The sequence below is a fragment of the Ornithodoros turicata genome, chromosome 2 (assembly GCF_037126465.1).
Source record: "Ornithodoros turicata isolate Travis chromosome 2, ASM3712646v1, whole genome shotgun sequence".
Classification (NCBI taxonomy): domain Eukaryota; kingdom Metazoa; phylum Arthropoda; class Arachnida; order Ixodida; family Argasidae; genus Ornithodoros; species Ornithodoros turicata.
In genome coordinates, this window is record NC_088202.1 from 19,346,187 (window position 1) to 19,371,624 (window position 25,438).

General features: G+C 47.2%; 2 protein-coding genes across 2 annotated transcripts in view; one reads left to right on the top strand and one right to left on the bottom strand.

Annotated features, from left to right (window-relative positions):
* The first annotated feature begins 879 nt into the window (after positions 1-879).
* The window catches only part of LOC135383186 (uncharacterized), a 60,708-nt gene continuing 36,149 nt past the window's right edge, over positions 880-25,438 (top strand). The window contains exons 1-3 of the mRNA XM_064612766.1: positions 880-981; positions 6,760-6,866; positions 9,734-9,826. Coding sequence (XP_064468836.1) covers positions 927-981; positions 6,760-6,866; positions 9,734-9,826 — 255 coding nt within the window. The 5' untranslated portion in view covers positions 880-926. The remainder of the gene's footprint in view (positions 982-6,759; positions 6,867-9,733; positions 9,827-25,438) is intronic.
* LOC135383185 (uncharacterized) lies at positions 14,702-17,425 on the bottom strand. Its single transcript, XM_064612765.1, has 2 exons — positions 17,095-17,425; positions 14,702-15,662 (listed from the first exon to the last, which is right to left on the bottom strand). The coding sequence occupies exons 1-2, from the start codon at positions 17,403-17,405 to the stop codon at positions 14,816-14,818; spliced, it is 1,158 nt and encodes a 385-aa protein (XP_064468835.1). The 5' UTR covers positions 17,406-17,425; the 3' UTR covers positions 14,702-14,815.

The window sequence follows — 25,438 nt, forward strand, 5'->3', positions numbered from 1 at the left end:
CCGGTGGCGCAGCGGTAACGCGTGCGCTTGGAGACTGGGAGGTCCGCGGTTCGAATCCGCGGACCGGCTGTGCCGTCTGGGGTTTTTCCTGGGTTTCCCTCAGATGTGTAATAGGCGTATGCCGGCACAGTTCCCCTGAAGTCGGCCCATGGACGCAGCTATCCTCCCCCCGAGCGGATTCCGCTCGGTCTTCCACTTCACCCTTTCCTCTCCACCACCTTTCCCTTCCCGAGAAACATGCCGCCTAATCAGGCAGGCAGACCTCTCGGGTTCCTCCCAACGACACTCCTCCTCCTCCTCCTCCTCCAGGCGCTTAGGGCATCTCCGTACTTTTTTACCACCATGATTTTCACAAAAGACCGCTGTATTACCACGCTCCTCATGTCTTTGTCATGTTGAAGTATACAGCACGACGTCACATCCTTCTCTGTTCTCGTTGGTCAACCGCCGTGACGCGACCGCGAACAGTCGCGCATCGCCATGATAAACCTGTACCCGACAAACGTCATCATGACGTTGGTAGACAGACCGAAACAGGTCGGAAAGGGAGAGCTGGGTTCCACAAATGGGCAATTGTTCGCTGCCTCCTATTGAAAGAAAAGCAGGACGGAAGGTCGCGCCCCTTTCAGAGACCATCGTAAACCCCTCAAGACCGTGGCTTTCGGGCGCGACCTTGTTCGCCAATAGATTTGAACGTAGTTCAACTCTACCAAATTCGTGGCGCTGTCGAACACTATGGCGTCATTTGTTTACAAACAGCGAGAGGTCTATTGCCTCAGCGGAAGGGAAATCTGCCCGTAAGGCGAGATCAAAGGCGTCCTTGAAGCCGTCACGGGGCTCTGCGCGTCAGCTTTCCCGCATGTGGGCACGCTCCTTCAACCGTGTCGCGCATCACATCTGTGTTGCATTCACAGCGGGGAGCAGATATGGTTCGGTTGCCCGTCACGTTCGTCGTAGTCCTCTTGGCATATCTGGAATTCTGTAAGTGGACCCTTGGTTACTGTTACCCCATCTTGTATCTCTTTAATTTTTACCCCTTCAAATCCTTCCGTATAACGAGTTATAGCAAAGCAGGGTATCCTCTAATGAAGAGTGTCGTCCACCCTTTAGTCTTTAGTGGAGTTCAATGGGAAGGTTTGAATTGGAAATGCAAGTGCTGCGGGTACAAAAATCGCTTTTTAGGTTTACAGTGCATGCCCACACTCTTAAAAATGATGGTGGTGGTGGTGGTGGTGGTGGCGATAGGGCTTGCCGTCTCTTAAAAATGAACTTCACCACATAGCACGCTCCTAGCCAACCATCACCCCGATTGACAACGTTCTCGCCCTAGATTTGTTGAAAACGGGAGGAGGAGCCTATTTTGTGCCGTGCATAATGGGCACAAAATAGGCTCCTCCTCCCGTTTTCAACAAATCAGGGGCGAGAACGTTGTCATTCGGGATGATGGTTGGCTAGGAGCGTGCTATGTGGTGAAGTTCATTTTTAAGAGTGCAGAGAGCGGTTTTGGTTGGCCGCATACGGAACAGCGCTTAGAACAGCGCTCTTTGGGTACCTAAAATATTGGGGTACCTCAAGAGGTGACGAAGTAGAAGGAACAACAAACCATGTATCAACCGGCTCCTTTTGTAGGTTATTTATGTTCGGGTACTCAATTATAAAAGTGGTTCACCCCACAGCGAACTGGCGTCGCTCGGGCTCGCAGAAAGTGCGCAGAGAAAAATCCAGCTAAAGTAGAATCAATTGAAATGAACAATGCTATTACACAGCTTATGTTTTTCATGACTATAAATTTTGCCCGAGAAACAAAATAATGCTGTTATAACTTCACACCACTGCAAGAGCGAGAATCTTGTGTTCTCGGGGGCGCCGGTAAAGTTCCTATGGCGAGAAGCTCCCGCCTCGTGCTTTATTGCGTGCATGGTAGGCCCTGCTCATTGGGTACAATAGAATTGGTCCGCCATTTTCAAATATCCCCCATAGAACGATCCTCAATATCACCGCAGTGGCTCCATCAGTGTTCAAGTAACCACTCCCGAGCGAGGCAGAAACGCCGACAGGTGGGAATGCTGAAACTGTTAGAATATATTAGTAAACCTGCGTTGCGAGAGAGCTTGAATCACGTTCTACTGTGTCAGAAGAGCTAGCCTCTTCTGTATTTCAAGGGCGGTATTCTTGGGTCTGTGCGTGAAGCAGTGACGCAGCTCTCTCTGATTTTAGCCGAACGCATCAGGGGTGCAGCGTGTTAAGTTATATCATTTTACAGCGGGAGGTGTTATGTGAAGACCTACGGGCAGTTCCGTGGTCCGTGTAGCTCTACACGAAACGGCTCTGAAACAGGAGAGGGCGGAACGGGAAAGCGGGAGAGGGGGCGGCACGTGGACCATTGCACAGATATTTGGCAACGCAGGAGGTGGTGCGACATCGTTCACGTCGGCGTTGCAGATAGAACGTAACTCGTGGGGGGGGGGGGGGGGCATAGCAATGATCGCTGAGTTGTCGCACAGAAAGCCCCAGCGGAGAAATATGTCGAAAGAACAAGCAGGAAGAACCTAGGAACTTGGCCGGGTAACAGATATCTTCAATTCTAAGTCGGGCTGTGCATACTGCGACAGGTTCAATAGGTTCGCTGGCGGGACTAGTCATTACGCGGCCTGTCAAAGTAGTCACTTTCTGTAGCTACTCGCAAAAATCAGACGATACAACAGAGAGCAGCAGCAGTGTCGACCAACGAAAGAATGGGACGTCCGTCGAAATCAACAGTCATTCACTTCACACAATGCTATGATTACATTGCATTATGGGGTGAACCGCTGTGGTCATGTCTAAAAGGGTAACAGGCCATGTCGGTCATTCCCCAGCAATTAACCACCTTAGAGCATTACGTCGCCGAGCAGAAAGAAAGGCTCGTCGGACAGGGCAACGGATATTGTGGAATACACTCTAAATCTTTTCACACCTTTAAAGATGTAATAGCGTGCATGGCGCACGCCTTTTTATTTTTCGTAACACCATAATGGAGCACGGTTTCGCACAAATTTTCTTTACTCGAGTGTTGTCTGTCCTCCAAAAATTCAGTCTTGCAACATCTCAACATTGTTCAACAGTATTGTAGACACTTGCGCTTGCTCTATTATCGATAGCGATGCATATATGCATTAGCTCGTACCTACGATATCCAAGACATAATGAAAGCAAGATTTGCACTGACACTTGATCTTTAGTAATGCTTTCCAAATTTTGTAAAATATCACCCTGGAGATGCAATGTTACGCAACCAGGTTGAATGTTCATAGCGCACACCTTTAAAGGTGTGAAAAAGTTTACAGTGTACCGCCGGATGAAAGCTAATGTAACACGAGAACTTAAGAAAGACGACAGGAAGCGTTGGCGTACGTTTTGCCACCACCTTTCACCGTTTGATCCGGCCACGAAGATCTGGCGGACAATCCGATCTCTGAAGGAGGCGCCCCCTCAAAAGAATCATCTCGCGGCCTTGGCTATCGTTAAGGGTGTAGACGAAAACACGCTTGCGACGGACTTCTGTGTGGTACTAACGACTCCGCCGGCTGCCTCGACCACACCACTACACCGCAGTTTTGTATACAGTTTGACGGCTGAACTTCACCAAGACTGGCCCACCCCCGGAAGTTATAGACCGCGACTTCACACTAATCGAGCTAATGGCAGCGTTGAAGCTTATGAACGCCGGCTCGTCCCCTGGACCCGATAAAATCACCTATGCCGCTCTACGAAACCTTGACGGGCGGTCACTCCAAGCTCTCCTTCATGTGTATAATACGTCTTGGCAACAAGGATTTTTACCACATACATGGAAGGAGGCATTGGTTGTTCCCATCCTGAAACCAGGCAAGCCCCCAAATGCCCTATCCTCCTTTCGCCCGGTGAGCGTGACAAGCTGTATGGGGAAACTGGTGGAGAGAATGGTTTTGCATCGCCTCGACTGGTGGCTCGAAAAACGTGCGTTCCCTCACGAAATGGCTGGATTTCGTCGCCACCGAAGCTCCATGGATCCAGTTCCCGACCTAGGCTCTACAATTCAACATGCTCCTGCCCATCGACGGATCGTCCGATCGGTTTTTCTCGACATCAAGCGCGCATATGATACCGTCTCGCACATTTGTGTGCTGCACGCCTTGCGCTCGTTTGGAGTATCCGGTCGGCTCTTCATCTGGCTCCAAGACTTCCTTACGGACCGAACTGTCGCTGTCCGTACGTCCCAAGGCCAAAGCCCTCAGATCCTGTTCCTCAAGGAGTCCCCCAAGGAAGCATTCTCAGCCCGACACTCTTTAACGTGGTGGTGGCCGGCCTACAATCAGTAATTCCTCGCAAAGTGTCGTTTTCCGTGTATGCAGATGACGTCGCCCTTTGGACAGTAGGAAAATCACGCCCAGCTCTCCAGCGCCGCCTGCAGCTCGCTTTAAACAATAACCATACGTACCTCACGCACCTCGGGATGGACCTTTCACCCGAAAAGTGTGTCGAGCTCCCTTTCACGCGTAATGCTATGGCCAATTTCCCTCTGTGGCTTGGTACAAAGAAGCTTGAACCCATATGCTTTCACCGCTTCCTTGGCGTGGTAATCGACTCGTACTTGCGCTGGGCTCGGCACATCAAACACCTTGAAACTAAAGTGCAGCAATGGCTCCCCGCAATTCAACATCTTTCTGGCTCAGGATGAGGGCGACTGTGCTTTACAGCTTTCCTATTCTGCACAGGATATCAACAACCTCATTAAACACACTTTGGTCCCTGTTTGCTCGAAGCCTTCGTCGATGCCTCGGAGTTCCAAGAATGTCTGAAACACGGCAAGTACTGGCTGAAGCTGGTGAGCTCCCGATTGAAGTTCCCCGTGAACGGGAAACGGCTCGGCACTACCTGCGTCTGCGCGCTCACATTCCCTGCCATCCGCTGCTCAGGAAAACTCGATACCGCCCTGAAAGCGACTTCTATCGAGTAGCGCAGAGGACACACCAGACTCTCACTGGCTTCGCAACTAAGGACACTATACCGCCGAAAGCCCCCTGGTCTCTACCGGTACCGCCCACTTTTGTACGCCTCCCAAACCTTCTGGAAAGAAGAGATCAGGTCCCGCCTCAAGTCCGCCGAGTCCATTTTCATGCTTTGGTAGACGAGAAGTTTTCTACGTTTACGGCAGCATATACCGATGGTGCATCCCGCAACAACAAGTCCACCTGAGCATTCGTCATACCATCCGAAGGCGTAGTGCACGGAAGACGCCTTTCACATCCAACCTCCTCCACAGCTGCGGAACTCTATGCCATCCTTTTCCTTCTACAACACATCGCTGATTTTACACCCCGGGGATGGGCAGTCTTTACAGACACCAAATCTGCACTTCAAGCAATTGAAAATTCCGGCATACGAGGCCCATCCGCACCCCTAGTCACAGATGTGCTAATGGCTTACCACACTATCTACGCCGCAGGCCACAGGCTAGTTCTCCAGTGGGTCCCAGCCCATTGTGGTGTCGTGGGGAACGAGCAGGCGACAGCGCCGCAGAAGCAGCACTCTCGTATCGGAAACGGACCCGTATTGTTCTGCTGAGAGGAGACCGCCGTTCAATTCTGCGACGCCTAGTGACACCCCTGGCTTCCCGCCAACGGACAACCGACATTCTTCCCCCCTCTATGTTGAGCAGAGTTGATCCAACGGTCGCTTTCCGCATGCCACGAAACACCTCTTGTCAAGATGCTGCATTAATCCACCGAATGCGCCTCGATGTGGCCTTTACAGCTCAGTGGCGTTACCGCTTGAGACAAGTTGACTCTCCCACCTGCTGCCACTGTGGTGCTCTTGAGGATCTGGAGCATATTCTTCTTCATTGCCCTCACTACCAACCTTCCCGAACCACACTCTCCGAGTCTCTTCGTCAGCTGGACTCTCGCCCTTTCTCCCTATCGAAATTGCTTGGTTTCTGGCCCAATCCAGCCCTGCAACGCTCTGCGCTCAAAGCTCTTCTGACATTGCTGGACACCATCGGACTTCGATCGTTATTGTGAAGGGGCTCGTTATTTTATTCCCCCCATTCCAACCAGCAATGGGGTAGAGTATTGCCTGTGGCGATGAAACTCCCCGCTCTCGAAGGTCCAAAATAAAGTTGTTGTTGTTGTTGGGGTGAATCCGGGAGCGTTTTAGGCTCTGACAATAGCACCGTTTCAACGACCACAAAGCGATAGTGAAATAAATATTTTGTATACAAACTTCAATGTGTCCTCAGCTCATCATACACTGCTGACGCTGAGGTGCATGAATCTTTTGTCCCATATTTTATGCAAAACAATTCCAGATTTTCTGTTTCCTGCACACACCAGCAGGCCGTCCATTAGAAGCAATTCCTGCACTAACCAACTGATAAGAGAAAATAAAAATAAAATAAAAACAATATAGCTCGTTATTACTGTTTTTATTATTATTATTATTATTGGCTATTGCAGAAAATGCTTACCGGGCGGCGCGGTGGTTTGTGCGTGCGACTAATATTCTGGAATTGTTTGCAAAAAAAATATGGGAGAAAAAAATGATATCGCTGAGCACAACGTGCACGTCCCGTTCCTGGGGAACACGGCTCTGGAAGTACAAAAGCAGCTAATTCTGTTGACGCTATAAAATGTCGAAATGAACGTCCAGCAGCCATTGCAGTCATGTTGCTGGCTACGCTTATGCGAGGGATTGACTCTGTCCTTTAACATGTAATAAATGAACGTTCGTCAACTGCAGCGACAACTCCTGTCAGTGGCAACATACCTTGCGGCATCCATGTGTATATAGACTGGATCAGTCGCCTCGTTTCTGGAGGACGCTGTCTCGACTACAGGCGGATCACGGTAAGCAAGGCAATATAAATCCACTTGTGAGCGTCGAACCGAACCGGAAGCGAAACCGACAACCGGAATGAACCGTAATTTTTAGCTGGAACTGAACCGGAACTGAACCGTAATTACTAGCGCCATCTTGGAGCTGAAACGGAACCAAACCCATATAAAAGTTTCGGTTACCGCTTTAGGGATACTGGTTCGGCTTCGGGTTGGTGTGTGGATTCGAGCAGTGTGCCTACCTAGGTTGGCGGCAGGTTGCTCGGAGAAGGGATGAAAGGTGGTCCTGTTGGTCGAAAAACAGAAATAAGTGCATAAAAGCGTAATTAAGAGATATTTTATAATTTTTAGTGGCTATCTATAATTTGGTAGCATATTAGAACCTCGAACCGGTTCAGAACCTGTTTGCAGCCTCTGAACCGGTTAATCGAACCGATATATGAACTACGGAGCTGAACCGGAACGGAACCTTTATGGCCGATAACCCGAACCCGAAACAGACCGCAAAAACGTTTCGGCTCCACGCCCTGGATAAGACAATTCAACATAGATGGACAGCTGTATGTTGACTTTCCTTAAACTATATACCATTATTGAATTAAGTCCATGCATTGGAGGTTACTTGAGAATAATGTGTAACAGACTAACATGTGAGTTGGAGACTAGAGGCGCACTGAAACGATACATCTCTCCCGGGGAAATATCAGAGCAGCCCACGACGACGCGGGGAGCGACTTAGAAGTTGTGAGAATAATATCATGTACATCTAAATAATTGATTTGAATCGTGATTTAAATCACCGTTTTAAATCAATGATTTAAATCATAGGCCAAATGGATCACGTAAGTAAGGAAAAAATCTCCCAGGGATTCGCATAAGCTGGTGAATAATATTTTTAGTGCTTCTCAGTTCTGACAATGCTCAGTGTAATAACTAAATGCTATGAACATCAACTGCAGATGCATATGCTGATGCGTAGTGGAAGGAGTCTCAACTCCGCCTGTCACCGTCGATACAAATCCCAGTAAACCACAGACGTTCCATGGACGTCCATGGAATATTAGAAAGTGGATGTGTGCATATACCAAGGACTTTCTCATACAGACCACACAATAAATCATTTTTGCACCTGTATTCGCTCAAAACAGGTGTATTCTTATAAAAACACCATTTTCTATCCCACAGACTGAAGCAAAGGTCTAAAAGGATCATTACTAATGGCAATGGCAACGGATATGGAATGGCAACGCTCTTAGTGATAGCTTCTTCGTTGACAGCATGTTCAAGAGTATTGAGACCAGAAAATTTACGTAACAAAAAAAACTCTAATGCGATAACCTTTCTGTCAAAACTCGCAGACTATAACTTCGTACATCGACGTGAACACTCAATTCGACGTGATGAAAACAGCTCTTAGAAACAGTCATTGAGCAAGGAAGAGATAACACCAATACACCACTTTAGAATGATAACTTGAATAAAGCAAGAGGGACTTTGCTTCCTCTTTGCCATAACACCAACACAAGTCAAAATCGTATTTAAAAAATGATGTCGAGAAGATTGTGCTTTTTGCAAGAGGGGAACTCAACAGAAAATTTGAGCTCCGGGACAATTGAAGTGAGGGTAGAAACCAGGCTTTCCGTAGATTAGCCAGGCAGATCAAAAATCACAATTATATCATCGAAGTAACACGCCGCCAAGAACAGTAGAAATTAAGAGCTGAATGACGTTCTCTAGAGCTTTCAAATAAATTTCAGAAAGGATGAGTGCCACAGAAGAATGATGTGACACTTGACACTTAATGACATTATAAATCTCACCTCAGGTCTATTTACTTCGTAAACGGACAACAAAATTGAAAGAAGCACGAAACGCTATTTGTGACGTCTACGGAAAAATTTACGAACAAATGATAAATTTCTGGCGTCATTAAGTAGTAGAACCCATTGAGGTCTTCCATTCAATACTTATTTTACGCAAATTGAGCAGTTCCATTTCGAAGTTATGTGGTTTGAAAAATTCTTGAGGAATTCTATTAAGGCAGCAGGGTATTGCACCCCCTGAATGTATTTAGCGTTGAAAGTACTACGATTACAATTTTCAAGAAAGAGTTAATCTTACAAATAATAGCACTGACATCAAACGCGTTACTCAGGCGAGACTTCAATTATGCGTACCTTGTGACTGTAGTAAACATCATGTTTGACATGTTCTTATTAGCACACTGCCACGCGTGGTTCAAAATTGCATCCCCGCTGGTAATTGGCTTACCAGAAAGTTACTATAGTAAGTAATGCAAACATAGAGGGGCACAGCATTGGAACACACATTTTGATATTTTTGCGGACAAATATTGCCATGAATGCTCCGTCCGATTCAGTGTAAAGCGCATTGTCCAGAGTTGCATTAAATCTTTCTATCCTTATTTTGAAGGGGCTCATTATTTCATTCCCCATGTCACCACCACCCATGGGGTAGAGTATCGCTCCTGGCGATGAAGCTCCCCATTCATCATCTTAAAGTATACTTGTTGGCTGCGTGGGTCTCGTGAGATAGCAATAGTTTCCACTGCATTTAGAACGGTGTGCACGTAAAACCGATTTGAGGCACATTATAGAGCGATGTACTCTTGCGAAACATATGCCGCGGTGTACAATGTAACTGCATAATTAACCAACATTGCGCAAATTAATCCAGTCATCATAACATGAGTGTCAACAAACTTTCTACACGTGAATATTGACCAGGAGGTAACACTATCTGAAACGAAACTTCGGAAACCTTTGGAAAACTGTTCAGATGCAACGAGTATGATCTGACATCAGGACTGGAAGATGTATGTTGCTTCTAATGTCCACCTCTGCTTCGATCACTTGCAGTATAACGACAAGTTGGTGAGCTGCAGTTATATGTGCAATCCTGCGAAGTACCTTTCATGCTACCTCTATGAGGGTAAAGGATCATCTTGTTTGGTAAGTTAATGTCCTATATTGCGTTGTCTGTCCAAAGGGAGTGAGAGGACTGCATTTCTGACGTCTCCGACGTAACCCGCATTCCTCTTGAGAAAGTTCCCTTACAGCATGGAGCCGTGAGACCTATCTGATAAGGGTGATGAGGGGAACAATAAAACAAAAAAAAAAGAACGGGAGGTGGGCCGTGACACGATCGGACTAGATACCGCAGTGCTCCTATATACTACACTATGTCCCCACGCCACATAAGGGTTGGGGGGTATCAAAGTTCCCATGTAGCGAAAAGTGGGATAATACATGTTGAATCGACGTCTATTTGGACAACTGACAGGTCTAGTACACGTCTTCCAATAGCCTTAATGTCTAGGGGAGTTCATCTAGCCTTCCTCTATAGCATAGCTCTGGTTACACCACCTAGACACCAAACAAAGTCGTCCAAACAAAGACGTCCAAAGTCTCGCCCTAGCCCAACATTATACTTTTTATGTACCGTACTGTGGCGACTTCTAGCACTTAATTAGCCGTAATGTCTAGGACTATCGTTGCTTTATTTAGACCACACTTAAAAGCTTTCCTGTATGTGTGCACTGTTTCAGAAATGTGCGCTGTGCGTGTGAAACTGACACGCAGTAGCTCGCACGTGAAGCACATTTTGGCAGAATTTTATTTTAAGTAAATCTATTAAAACGATACAAAAGTGACTAGCGTCTCCACTTTACGTTGGCGCAGCGTTGCCCCTATCAAGGGCTAGAGAATGACTTGACAATAACGTCCATAATATCACAACACATATTGTTGAATATATAGAAATAATATTGAAATATTCCAGTAACTCCAGTTACTTCTGTTCCCTGATGATACATCTTCAACTCCCGAAGGCTGACTCTAATTCCTCAAACGCAAAATATCAAGTTCAAACAATTTACGAGCAGATTTCAGTAGACACTGAGCGCCCAAAATAGCAGTCGAATGTACTACCTTTTGGTAGCATGCCTGCATGCATAGTGCTTTCCTGGTGACATTAGTGACATAGAGAAATGCATTGACCAGATAGTAATGTTCGTAACACCACAGTTCAATATTTGTCATTTGAACATTCTTGTGGTCAGTTGACAAGTATTCGACCAATGTAAATTGATCCTATGAAAAAACGACGCCAAGCAATTCTTATGTGTCATCTATTCCACCCCAAGTGATCCAAACGTCCTGTTCGACGTCCCTCAGTTCTTTTGAAAAAGAAAGAAGAAAAAATACCATAGATAATTCGTCGTGCCAGTAAACATTTGCCAAAGAGTTAGCGAAAAATATTTAACCGCTCTTCAGTTTCGAGGGGTCATACATAAGTTACGCAAAAGACGAAAACCATGGTGGCAATTGATGTTCTGAGGCTGGAACACATAGAAAGGACAAATATATACAAAGCCTGAAGTGCCTAAGAAACTACGATGAAAGAAGGAACCCACTGAAAAGGTCAGCCATTGAGCTCGGCTAACACACCTCCCCAGCGACTTCGAAGGGTATATCATCTGAAAGGACAAGCCAACCACTTTCTCACTCATCCCCCTTTCACTCTTACATGTTTTCTCACTCATACAGACAATCATACGACGGGATCGACGCAAGCGGCATCTGTTGAACATGATGGCAATTGATGCTCTGAGGCTGGAACACATAGAAAGGACAAATACTTAGAAAGTCTCAAGTGCCTAAGAAATTAATGATGAAAGAAAGAAGTCACTGAAAAGGTTAGGTAGCTGTAGGACTTGAACCCACGTCTTCTGGGTTGCCGGTCCAGGGCTGGTAAGAGCAGTAAAAAAATATTTACGGCGCGCGCATGGGCCTTGTATGTACTAATAGTTTATTCATAATTTAAATATTGATCTATCTAAATCTATCTACTGATCTAATCTAAATATTGATCTATTGATCTAAATATTGATATTAAATATCCTGCTCCACTGCGTATGTGTAACAGTAGGCTTGTTTGTCCGTCCATCCTTGTATCCGTGCGGTACGTGCCGTGTGTCCGTGCATTGTAATGCGGAGTTCGTATTTTGTGGATTCGAATAGAAGCGACGTTCACATCTCGAAGCTGTAGACCAAGATTAACACTTGTGAACAGATGAGAGCAATGCAGCCCTTGTTGTGATATGACGAGAGAGTGTTTCGTCATGGCGATACCGGTCATGATAGCGTGAGTGTTAGGGAATCAGCTGTGCACCAACAATGCAATGTTTTTTTGTTGTTGTCTTTGCAATAGACCCATTCACTGACGAAATACACACGACGGATGATTACGTGTATGTTTAACTCTAGGTGAGAAATGGACATTGAGCGGAACTCCCGGTTTATTTGTGTTTATCACGTACCGTTCGTTAAAGTCTGTAATAACTGTATATATCTCGAACTGATATGTCTCATTAAACCTGATATGGTTTATTTTTATCTGTTCTCGTCTGGTATTGCTCCTCTGGGTGATTAGTATGGCTCGGTCAGGAAAAGGGAAAGGCAACACATCGAAAACGATGTACGCGAATGCAAACACGCCATAGTTAATTATCCACTGCTTATTATTTATACTGATACTGCTGACGTCATATCTGGCGTCATTTGTTTATCATCGTAGTAATCCGCGCAACGGATGGATGGCGCTGACCGTCTCTATCGTGGCGCCATTCTGAAGACGCAGACGCCGATTGGAGTTCCGCTACTGTCTATATACACCTTGTTAGTAGCAGTTTTAAAGCAGCCTCGAATGACACAACTGTTGTTTACATGGCTTTCAGAAGCGTGAGCATTCATCATCGAGATGGAGATCGCTTAAAAGAAACTGCACGAAACAGTAGCCCGATAGCAACAGAAACTTGATTCAGCACTTAGATATATTTGAAGGCGTACCATTCATCATCAACACACACGCCGAAATCAACAAAGCTTAAACTCATGGGGCACGTATCTGCAATGTCTGACCAACAAATAACGACTACTAAACATTTCCTTCAAGCACTCAGCTCCTCGATGATGATGTACTGCGTGTTAGCAGACTTAGGAACTCGTGATTTTCCGTCCATTTTCCCAGGCGAATTTTTTTTCAACGGGTACCAGTTGAACTGAACAGTTACCAGTTCAAGTAGAACTACTGCAACCAGCCCCAGCTCAACTGGTCCCTGTTCGACAACACAGTTCATCCAGTCCCAGTTGAGCAGGGACCGGTTAGAAACCAATTGAGACTGTGACCGGCCAGAAACCAGCTGGGCCAACTGCACCAGTTGATCGAACTTGTCTCTGTTCGATAACACAGTTCACCAAGTCCCAGTTTAACTTGTTGGGTTGTAACTGGGACTGGGTGAATTGTGTGACCGAACAAGACCAGTTGGATCAACCGGTAGCAGTTGGCCATACTGGTTTCAGGCCGGTCCCAGTCTCGACTGGGACTGGTTGCTGTTACATCGTGAAGGCATGCCACATAAAAACGTTTATTTCCGAGAACCGCGCTCTTAAGTACAGCTTGCCACCGCAGCGCCACAGGTGTAACAGATAGCAGGAGTAACAGATAAGTTTGCTCTGCTTATCCAGATCGGAGCACCGACAGCTCCCGCTGTAACATGTTCCTCCTCGGAATTATGAAACACAAAATATATACAGTACGTAACATTACCCAAAAGAAATAACTTTTTGCGAAAGTCCACTGCCTGATACCTGTCAGGAACAATTTTCACACGTTGACTACGCCGCACCATGGTAGACGCATTGTCTTGACTTGTCGGGCTGTCTTGCTGGTTTTGATTTGACGCTCTTCTAACTCAGCAGAACGCGCTGGTGCATCGGCTATCTCCAGTTACGTAGGGAGCTCTTGAGGTTGTGTTGCGGTCTGCACGTCTTCGCGTGGTGCTGCACCGGCAGGAGAGAGCTGTGTGTGGGCTGTAGACGAAGACGAAGACCGCGGAGGCCTCTCACCACTGGAACCTGGAATCGAGTGGCGCACGCGGAGATGGTCCGCGTGCGTAAATCGTATCGTGGTGCCCATCTCGTCTAAAAAGGTAACAGGACTTACACACTTCTCGACAACACCAGCAACCCATAAATCCCGTTCACCCTTCACGGTTTTGACATACACCAGACCCTCCTCTGGTGCCTGGGTGATCCTTAATGACACTCTGCTTCGATTTCATGTGCTCTATGAAACTGCCCAAGCAGCACAATGTACTGAAAGTCGAGTGCAATAGGGGTGGATGGTATGTGTCTTATCAATGTTCCTTAGGGTGCATTTATGCTGCAGCATCGCTGCTGGCACATGGCACATCGCTGTTTGGCGATGACGAAACAAACACATGTATCTCTGTGGGCGCGTTCATGCTGCAGCATCGCTGCTTGCCAAAGATGCACGCCATGATCATCGCCACAACAATGCTGCCAAACATGTTTGAACATGCCCGGGGACTACCTGACTTCTGGCGATGACAGGTCAAACACTGAGCTTTCTGTTGGTGCATTTACCCTGCAGCCTGGCTGCTCGCTTATCCTCGCCGCTGCTTGCCGCTCTGCTCGCTGCACCTAGGAATGTAAACATGTTTGTCTTCCTGGTATCATTGATGACTGGCGTCTTGAAATCCGACCTGCGATTGGTTGTGATGAAGTCGGTTTCCTCCTTCCCACTTTTCCTCGTTTCCATTCTTCCCCAGTTTTCACCGCTTTCTATGTTTATCTGTCACCGATAACAATTGACCCTTCGCGTGGTACCGCTATGGGCGAAAATATGAAAGATGTGCTAATATCGGCTGTGTTTGAACGAACAGCTATTTGGAACCAACGCCATGCTGACCATCACAACAGGTTCAAGCTCGATAAGCTTTGGACTGAGATTGCGGAGAAATGTGGAACAAGTACGTATTTTAATAATACCAAGAAGCATGTCAAAAAAGGGGCACAGGAATGAGGTCACATTGTCTCACAACAGAATTTTTCGTTCAGTTCGTCACGGGTCAGGCTTCACAGATCGTTAAAAAAGTTCTTGAAGTGATTGCGCACTTCAACGGCTTCGGCAGAAGCACCATGATTCCTTCTTCCCGTTGGGGCCCTGGAAAGTACGTCCCCGGCATGGTGAAGATCCACGTTTTCCTTGTCAATAACGACGTTATGCAGGACACAGGCTGCCTTAACTGCCCACTCCGCTATGCCCACATTCGTCTCAATTGACTTTCGTAGTATTCTCCACTTTCCAGCGGCAATGCCAAAAGCACATTCAATGGTCTTCCTTGCTCTAGAAAGGGCTACGTTGAACTTCTCTTTTGCTGGGTCAAGGGTTCTTCTTGCGTACGGCTTCATCAGATGCTTGAGCAATGGGTAGGCTTCGTCACCGATGAATACAAAGGGTGCCGCTACGTTGCTATCCGGGAGGCCTCTGTCTTCGGGGATGCCAAGTGTACCCTTTGTAATCCTGTCGTACAACGTTGAGGTCCTAAAAATGCCTCCATCGCTTTCCTTCCCGTAAGATCCGACCTCAATGAAAATGAATCTGTACTCTGCGTCGCTGACAGCTTGCAGGACTATCGAGAAATAGCTCTTGTAGTTGAAAAACATAGTTCCGGACCATTTTGGAGATAGTATCCGGATGTGTTTGCCGTCTATGGCTCCGGCACAATTTGGGAATCCCCACTTCCGGTAAAAGTTGTGAGCAATTTCTCTGAAGCCTTCCGCGGTTGGTGGCTTCATATGGAGTGGCTGTAAGACTTTCCACAGCAGTGGTAACATCTGTTTGACGATATCCGAAACTGTTGTATGCCCGAGTCGAAATTCTGCTGCCAGACTTGCATAGGAGTTTCCGGTTGCTAAAAACCTGAAAAGGAAAAGAACTGGTAGAAAGCTACTCAGAGTCACACCAAAAACGTTCCTTTCTGTCATTTTTTCAGCAATAGCCGAAGCTAAAGGCAAATGGAAGCCGTTGCGCCAGCAGTTCAAGGACAAGTACCAATCTCTGCCAAAGCCGTCATCGGGAGACCCAGCCCCCGAGGACGCTGTACAGTGGCAGTACTTTCGGTCTCTACTTTTCTTGCGTGACATTTTTGAGCCAAGGGAAAAAAGTGGAAACCTTATCTTCACCGATCCAGCGCAAGGGGATACTGAAGCGCGTGATGAAAACCTCGACAGTGACCAAGAGGCTGATGCGAGCTCCCGCCCGCTAACACCAACCTCAAGCTGCAGCACCCCGGTGCTCCCTCAGTCTCAACCGACATCGACTGCATGCCCACCGATCCGTTCGACTCCCATTCCACAGATGCCGACAAGCTCACTTGTCCACAGGAAGAGGACGCGGCCCACTGATTTAATTGGTAGCGAGCTCGTCAGAATTGAAAAAGAAAAGTTACGATTACGTAAAGAAAAGGAGTCCCAGTCGGCTGCGAGACAGGATGAAGATATTGCGTTTTTCACATCCCTTCTTCCTCACGTGAGATGTATGACACCTGTAAATAAGATGATATTCAGAATTGACGTTCAACGACTTGTGATGGAACGGGCATACGGATCTGGTTACGGACCAACAGGCACGTACCATACAGACGGAGGGAGAACGGTTCCTGAGGGCCACGGGTTCAGTGATCCTTATCACCCATCGTCGTACTTTTGTAGGGGAGAATATTCAACTCCGCCAGTAACACCTGTGTACTCCAGTCCCCGCTCGGCAACTGTGGTCTCCCGCCAATCCCCATCAAACAGTGGGCCAGCGCCGTCACAAGGGACTGCCTTCTTCGACGGCAGTTGCATTCAACTGTCGCAACCCAGAACGTGGCAGAGCCAAGAGTAATGCCGTAGCTATGCCGTCTCTATTTTGTTCGCAGTAAAAGCTCGTCTGCTGTTTGTAATTCTGCTCTTGTCTTCTGGTTCCGTTGTTGGTCGCAAAGGGTACGCGGGAGGAAAGGATATACATTTACTACAGGAATGAAAGGTCTGCCAGATCGTTAGGCATATGTTGTCTTCACCGCAAAAAAAAAAAAAAAGCTGTAGACGTCATGCAGCAGCTATCTAAATTCCGTTAAAGATACGAGGAAACGAATAAAAAGTCAATGGTATCTACGATGCGAACATTTACAAGCCACGGGATATATCCACCTACTCCCCAACGTACTGCTTCAGATTATGACTTTTCCTGTCGCTCAGTATGTATTCCTTTCAAGCTTTAATAAACACAATTGCCGTCAGAAAACGCAAATAAGCAGCACAATAAACAGTAGCATAAATTCATATAAACTAAAATGCATGAAGCAACCTACCTTAATGTAACTACGAGCCGCTCCTCGACAGATATAGGGTTCACGACGTTTGGAGGGATATTCAGCTGCATTTCCACTTCAGGTGTCATCATGTTCAGTATGTACTCGAATGTGGACAGTGACATCCTGACGTGTTCAGAGAACCTTTCGGGATAGGTCTTCAAGCGCTGAAAATACGTGTGAAAATAGCCTTCTTTAGGGCGTTCTTGATTCAAAGGGTGAACTCCATATCTTCTGGCTTTCCTCCTTGACGCGAACCATAACTTGACCGCAAGAGAGTCCGAACTGTCGCTGTCAGATGAAGAAATCATACTTCCACAGTGAACGCTGCTAGGCGACTGATATAGCGAAAGCGAGCAGCATCTTGAGCAATCTGCAGGGTAAACGCACCCTAGCGGTTAAGCGAGCAGCGATGTGCTTGAAGCTGCAGCGAGCAGCGATGCTGCAGCATAAATGTGCCCTTAGTTTCAAGAGTCTGTTCAAGGTCTTCCACCTACCCGTCCACCCCTATTGTACTCGACTTTCAGTACATTGTGCTTCCTGGGTGGGTTTAAGCAGAGACAGATTAGTTCGCGGCTGCCGCTTTAAAAACAGATCCGATGGAGTATGTCCTGTTATCGAGTGAGGCGTGTTCCGGTATGCTAAAAGACCGCATCTAATCTTTCCTGCAAGGTATCATTGGAACGGTCGCGGTGACCTTGCAATCCAGCGTATTGCAATGCAAAGTACGTGGTTATCCAGAGCAATTTTTCTTGTCTGCACGAGCCTCTCTGCTGTACCATTTGATGGCGGGTGATAAGGGGGACTCCGGATGTGACGAATTCCGTAGGTTCTCATGTACTCGGCGAATTCGTCTGGTGTAAATTTGGGACCGTTATTACTCACCAACTGCTCTGGAAAACCATAAGCCGCAAACACCGGTCTTAACTTTACAATTGTTTTCGTCGTTGATGTAGATGTCATTCGAAAGACCTCTGTCCATTTAGAAAACGAATCAACCAGCACCAGAAAGGTGTCGGGGGTTTTCATCGTAAAATCAACACGTACCCTTTCCCAACACTTGGCGGGAAAGGACCACTGCTGCAGAGGCGCCCTTTGTGCAGAGGGCTGCATTGCCTGACAAATCGCACAGTCACGTATATGCTTTTCAACGTCACAGTCAATCCCGGGCCACCAAGCATAGCTTCGCGCTAACATTTTCATGGGAGACATTCCGGGACGTTCCTCATGCATTTTCCTATACATTAGCACTTGTATCCTTAGTTTCTCAGGCACCACAACCCTTCCGCCCCAGATTAGGCATCTCTGTTCGGTGGACAGTTCATTCCTTCGTGTCCAGTAGGGACCTAACTTCTGGTCCTTGATTTGACATGGCCATCCTCTTAACGAAGTCCATAACCCTTACTAGTGTGCTATCCCACTTTGTGGCCTTGGTCATGACATCTGCTGTTACATCTGTGACATCTGTTGAGTTGATTGAAATACAGCTAGACACTCACGTGTGTCCTCCGGCTGGTCACTAGTATCTGGTATTGGCAGACGTGACAGGGCATCGGCTACTTCCAGGCTTTGTCCTCGGCGGTGTTTCAGACGGTGGCTGAACGCCGACATCAAAAGTGCCCACCGACGAATTCAAGCAGCTACAAAAGCTGGGACTCCCTTCTCATGTCCGAGGATGCCCAGTAGTGGTTGATGATTGTTGAAGATGAGACAGGACAGAGAGGGATGACGATGTGTTTATTCCGTTAGAAGGAACTAGAATGAACGCGACGTCTGTCACGCGAGTGTCACAGACAATGAGTCATCATCTTCTTTGTTGACAGTAGAATGTTGACATAACATTCAACAGCTTGCCGCCCGCGAAGAAGCAGAATCGTTTGGCCGTTGTAGCTGTGAAGACTCAATCTTATAGAGATGTTGCACTGGTCTTCTGAGTGTGGTCCGAGAGGATGTCCTCAACAGACATACCCTGATCCTTCCATCGGAGCCCGGGAAAACCTTCTCCACGGCCCCCATTCTCCATTGTAGCCTGGTTCGGTTCGGTTCTTCGATGAGAACAACGTCACCGACACTCACATCAGTCCCTTTTAAGCCCTCTGAGTGATGTGCAGAACGAAGCTCGCTGAGATATTCTCTCTGCCATCTTTCCCATACCAATGCAAGGCGTTGTTGGCGCATCCTCCATGTGTTCCTCATTAACTCCGTTGACTGGAGGGCATCCTGTAGTGCATCTTCGGGAGTGGTTGATGTCATTGCAGCCTGCGCTAGTAGTCGTTTTCCAGTAATCATGTCAGCCGGCGTCAATGGCGTGGGCTCTGTGTGTTCGTTATAGACGTACGTGATCGGTCTGGAATTAATCATGGCCTCCACTTCGGTGAGTAGTGTTTCCATCTCGGCGAAATCTATAATTGTCCTGGATAGAGTCTTTCGAATTGCGGATTTTACCGAGCGTATCAACCGCTCATAGAATCCACCCCACCACGGAGCCCGCTCTGCTATAAAACGCCACATGATTGCTCTGATGGCCGTATAGTCTTGAATGATGGGAGCTCTCATTACACTCCATAGCGCGCCAAGCTCTTTAGCTGCTCTCTTGAAAGCCTTTGCGTTATCACTATAAACTGTATGGCAATTTCCTCTACGAGCTGTGAATCTGCGAAACGCCTGTAGAAACTTGTTCGCTGACATGTCCTCACAGAGTTCGATATGTACGGCTCTGGTGACCGCACACGTGAACAGGACAATGTATCCCTTTTGGTACGATTTAGTTCTGCGTTTCAGCGTTAGAGGCCCGGCGAAGTCGACGCCGACGACTTCAAAAGGGTGACACATTGTTATGCGTTCAGCCGGTAGTTGAGCATCCACTTGTGTTAAGTGCCTAGAATCGTTCTTCTTACATGTTGTACAATTCCTTATGACTCGCTCGATTTGTTGCGGTGCCTTCATCATCCAAAATCTTTCTCTGACCTGGACGAGTGTATCTCGTACCCCAGAATGCAGTACCTGACGGTGCGATGCCAATATCAAGAGGTCGCCGTAGTAGGAGTGTGCTGGGATGAGAATGGGGTGACGCTTTGCAAATGACTGCTGACTTGAGCGCAGACGTCCGCCGACTCTGAAAATGTCGCTGTCGTCCACGAATGGCCTGAGATTTCGGTGCTTGGATGACTCGCGAATGGGCCTCCCCCTTTTTAAACAGCTGATCTCGTCTGTGAATGCCGAACTCTGCACTATCCTGATCCAATAATTTTGTGCTTTCTCGACTTCTTCCGCCGACAGCGGCCCTACCTGCACATTCGTTCTCCTTGAGTTAGCTATGAAGCGTAGCACCCATGCTGTCATCCGGTGAAGGAAATTTAAGTTGCTGAATCTTCCCACATCCACTATGGGATTTGCTGTCTCTTGATTCGATTGCAACACTACATGGTGCACTTCTAAGCTCTCGACTATAGATGAACTGTCCGGCGAGGGCCACATATGACGTGAAACTTGTAACCATGACGGTCCTTTCCACCACAGGTCAGAGTTCAGTAATTGTCTCGGCGCTATGCCTCTGATTAAGAGGTCGGCTGGGTTCGTATTGCTCGACACATATTGCCAATGTTCCTTCCCAACGCTTTGCTGAATTTCAATTACCCTATTGCAGACAAATTTCGTCCAACGTACTGGATCGCCCTTAATCCAATGTAGCATGATCATCGAATCAGTCCAGAAGTAATTCAGAGTCTTCAGTTTAAAGTTGTCCCTCAAGTACGTTGAAAGGCGTGCCGCCATCAGTGCTCCTAGGAGCTCTAGTCGAGCGAGCGTCATCTCTTTGATGGGAGCAATCCTAGATCTTGTCATTAGCAGTTCTGTCCGGTATCCTGTCGAGTCATCCTTGAGGCGTAAATAGACCACGGTCCCGTAGGCAGCAGGACTTGTATCCGAGTAGAAATGCAACTCTAACACGGCCTGCTCCGAGTCTGTCATGCCATAATACCGTGGAATTTGTACATCTGTGAGGAGGGTGAGTTGGCTGTACCAGTCGCGCCACCTTTCATTGAGGTCACTTGGTAGTGGCGTGTCCCAACACAGCTCTCTTTTCCAGATGGATTGCAGTATCAGTTTTCCGGTGACAGTATACGGTAGAATGAACCCCAGTGGATCATATATCTGCGCAATTTTACACAAGGCCTGTCGCTTTGTAACATTCGGAGTTTGCATGTCACCTTCTCCTGTGCCATGTATGGGTAACGATAGGGTATCGTTGGCCTGGTCCCATGGCACTCCAAGAACTTTCGTAGTTGTGTGCAGCAAGATTGCGTCCTCTTCCTTTCGAAATCTGTCGCGCATTACCTTGCTGTTTGAACCCCATTTCTGTAGTTTCATGGAGGCGTTACGAAAAATCTCTTGTGTTTCAGCGTATCTCTGCGCTGCCTCTTCAATATTCCTGGCCCCCAACACCACATCATCCACGTAAATAGAGTTCTCTAGGGGGCCCACAGTCTCCGGATATGGGTTAGCGTTCGATCGCAGATGATGGCGTAACGTCGCTGCCAGAAGAAAGGTGCTAGGCGTGGTCCCAAATGTTACCCTAGACATTCTCCACGTCTCAAGTTTTGGTAGCGGCTGCCCTTGCTGTAGGGTTGTTTCGTACCATAAATATCTCAGTGCGTCTCTATCCTCTTCCCGTACGACTATCTGTAGAAACGCCTTCTGAACATCGGCTATTAGAGCCACAGGATGTAGCCGGAAATTAAGAAGAACAGCCACGATGGACGGGTTTAAGTCTGGGCCAGGGTGCAAGTTCTCATTCAGCGAATGCGTATGAACTTGAAACTCTTGATACTCTTGAAAACGCTGTAGCACTTGTTCAAGGTTAACGTTGTGCTTCTTCCGTAGCTTCGCCTCCAACGATGACATCATCGATATAACACCCCACCTTGGCAATTCCCGTCAGCACGTGGTCTATAAGGGACTGAAAAATGGCCGGAGCGCTAGCAATACCGAAAGGCAGTCTTTGACACCCAAATAACCCCATTGGGTATTGGGTATACTCTACCGGTTCGTTAGATTTCTACCCATTTTAACCCCATTGGGTATTAACAGTCAAGAAAGGGCGACATTCTGGGCCGATTGCAACTTGCTGGTCGGCGGATGTTAGGTCCAGCACTGAAAACACCTTGCATCTCGTACGCGACGCAAACAGGTCCTCCGGGTGTGGCAGTGGGTAGTAATCTGTTCTTAACACGAGATTGATGGTGACTTTGTAATCTCTATAAAGTCTTACTGCCCCCAAGAACACAATGACCTCCTCGGTACGTTAGAGGAAAGTCATCAGCGGACAGGGATAACATCCCCAGGACTTCCCTACCAGGTCCTCAATTTGTTAGAAATGTGACAAAGTGAGACTCCCCGTCATATCCTCAGGACCTCCTATGGGAGCTACCAAATGACGCGGCTAGTACAGTTCTGGGAGCAAGCAGACACCTTAGTGAATTATTTATTTTGGGAAGTGAGGGCACATTTGCAGCACCCAGTCATCGTGTGTGTGTTTTTTATATATTTTCCACCTCGGTCACCAGCTACCATTCGTGGTTTCTCATCTGTATTTCGTTCCTATCTTTCGTTCGTTCGTATCTGTGTTCTCAGCGTATTTCTCATCACAAACAATGAGTGTTACAGTTTAAAAGGCAAAAAAAAGAGAGATATATAAGAGGCCCCTAGACCACTAAAACCTGCGAAACCACTTAGAAAGGCACATGATGCAGCAGCATTTCCTTTCCAAGACAGAACAGATACAAGTTAATGCTTGTCTTCCGAACTTCAGCAGATTCGGGAGTCCTCTTCGCATCTCAGTCAAAACAAAGGGTGAGGTATCTAAGTTTAACTTGATTTCGCACATAACCAACAATGGAGTGAGAAATTCCTTGGAGTATTAAATCGCCATCAAGGTAGTGTCTGTGTTTCTTACTGCTTTGGTTTGATGCATGCATAGTAAGTGAAGCTTGAGCAGTGAAACGGTATTATTTTTTGTCTCTTCGGAAATAAAAGGCTCCGCGCAACCTCCTGCCAGGGACCCTTTGCGGACACTCATGCAACAAGACCGCAGTGAAAGGTCTAGCAAACTGTATTTTAGTGCACGTCAAACGCTGCACATGGACCGATTCCTTTAAAATCCGACGATCAGTATTTGCGCCGCTATATCTCTTTTTATTTTATATTTTTGTTCGTTTTTTTTTAAATTTATGCATGAGCACTCCTTCTTTGATTGTATTGGGTAATGAGAAATAAATCGGGAAGTTGATTACTGGCTAGCAGGTATTAAAATGCACAACGCAGTATTAAAATAATTTACTTCTCCTGTGCCTGTCCTCCGGTTGACGACCGCAGGATATACGCAAATGACAATCACTGGAAGCTCCTATGATGGTAGCCTGTGGACCTCCTCCGTTCATCCCATCACGGACGAGGACGTGATGACACTTTGAGGACATCCTGAGGACCGCGTGTGTTCTTGGGGGCGTCCCCTGTCTTCTTAGGAACAACCACCAGTGGCGTCGCCCATTCACTTTGTGACGCACGTTTAATAATGCCGGCTTCCTCCAAATTGTTTAACTCTTGGGCTACTTTGTGTCCAGACGGCAAAAGACATGCGCCGGGGTTTGCAGAAAACGAGGACTGCTCCTTCCTTCATTAAGATTTTTGCTTCATACTTCTCGATTCTGCCGGGTTGTGATGAAAACACAACTGGAAGGTTGCGATGCAGTTCGTTCACAAGATCATCTACGCTGACCGAGAAAATGTCTTTCCAGTTCAATTGGAGCTTTTCCAATCAGTCTCTTCCTAGAAAGACCGAAAATCCATGGTCATCATGAAAATCATGGTCCATGGTTTTCCATGGTCTTTCACGATGTAGACTGGTAAAACACGACTCCTTCCTTCGTACTTAACGTTTACATCCGCTTTTCCTTTCACTGCGATATGTTCACCTGAGTAGGTCTTCAAGCATACTGAAGTCGGCCGGCGCCGTAAATGAGAAAAATGACGTTCGAAACGTGCTGCTGGTATAAGTGACACGGCGGCACCCGTGTCGATCTGCATAGTGATAGGCTGCCCTTCGACGTTCATAGACACCGTATAATTAGGCTATTTGCCGTCCGCGGTGTAAACTCGTACTGCGTAGCAGTTCAGTTCATCACTTTCATTGTCGGACACGGACACATATTCAATTCCTTAGCTTATTCGCGGATTTCTTTTCTCTCGTCCCTGCGAGCACATTTTTTGCAGATGCCCTTTTTCTTTACAGCGATTACAACGGTACCCCTTGTACTAGCATTCTTGTTGTATGATACGCGCCTTATCGTATCATGTTGTTTACCTTGATGGTATAAAGGTGGAAGTGTGGGGGCGTGTACCGCTTCCGTCAGAGTGGTATTTAAGTGTTATCGACAGAGAATAAAGCTTCCTTTTTTTCCCCGGCTCGCAACCGGCCTCACGGTACGCTCTTGTTACGTCGAGCCGTCCTGACGGGACGACACATAACATAACATGGTGTCAGAACCAGTTGGAAAGACTTAGTCACGCCCACAGTCCACGGAAACTACGCGCCTCCAGCATGGCCAACGCAGAAGTATCTGCAACAACGTCAGCAGCACTGACAACCTCTTTCCGGATGGACCCGCCGGAGGGCTTCAACTTTTCGTCGCCAAATGAGTGGACAGCCTGGAGAACACGTTTCCAACGCTTCCACACGGTTTCGGGCCTCAGCCAGCAATCGGAACGAAAGCAGGTGGACGCATTAGTCTATATCATGGGGCGACAAGCTGAAGACGTCTTTCAGACATTTAAGCTCACGTCAGAACAAGCTTCGAACTTCGATCATGTGCTAGAAAAGTCCGAGAAGTATTTTCTCCCTCGGAGGAATGTCATATATGAACGTGCCGTGTTCAACAGCAAAGTGCAAGCAGAAGCAGAATCAGTTGATGATTTTGCGACATCACTTTACAAGCTGGCGGACACATGTGAGTACGGTAGCCTGAACGAAGAGCTGTTACGTGACCGTTTTGTGGTTGGACTTCGTGATAAACGACTTTCGGGGAAGCTGCAGTTAGATTCAACGCTAACATGGGCAAAGGCTTTGACAACGGCACGCCAATACGAGAGCGTAAAGCTTCAACAAGCAGAAATGCACCCAGTCGCCGATGATGCTGAGCTTTCTCATATCACTATCAAGCGCGACAAGACTCTTGCCAAGACTTCAAGGGCGCCGAAAGAACACATTCAACAGCCTTCTTCAGCCAATGACCGTAAGTTGAACTCCAGCAAGCAACGAATGTGCGAAGATGTGGACGCACTTCTCACC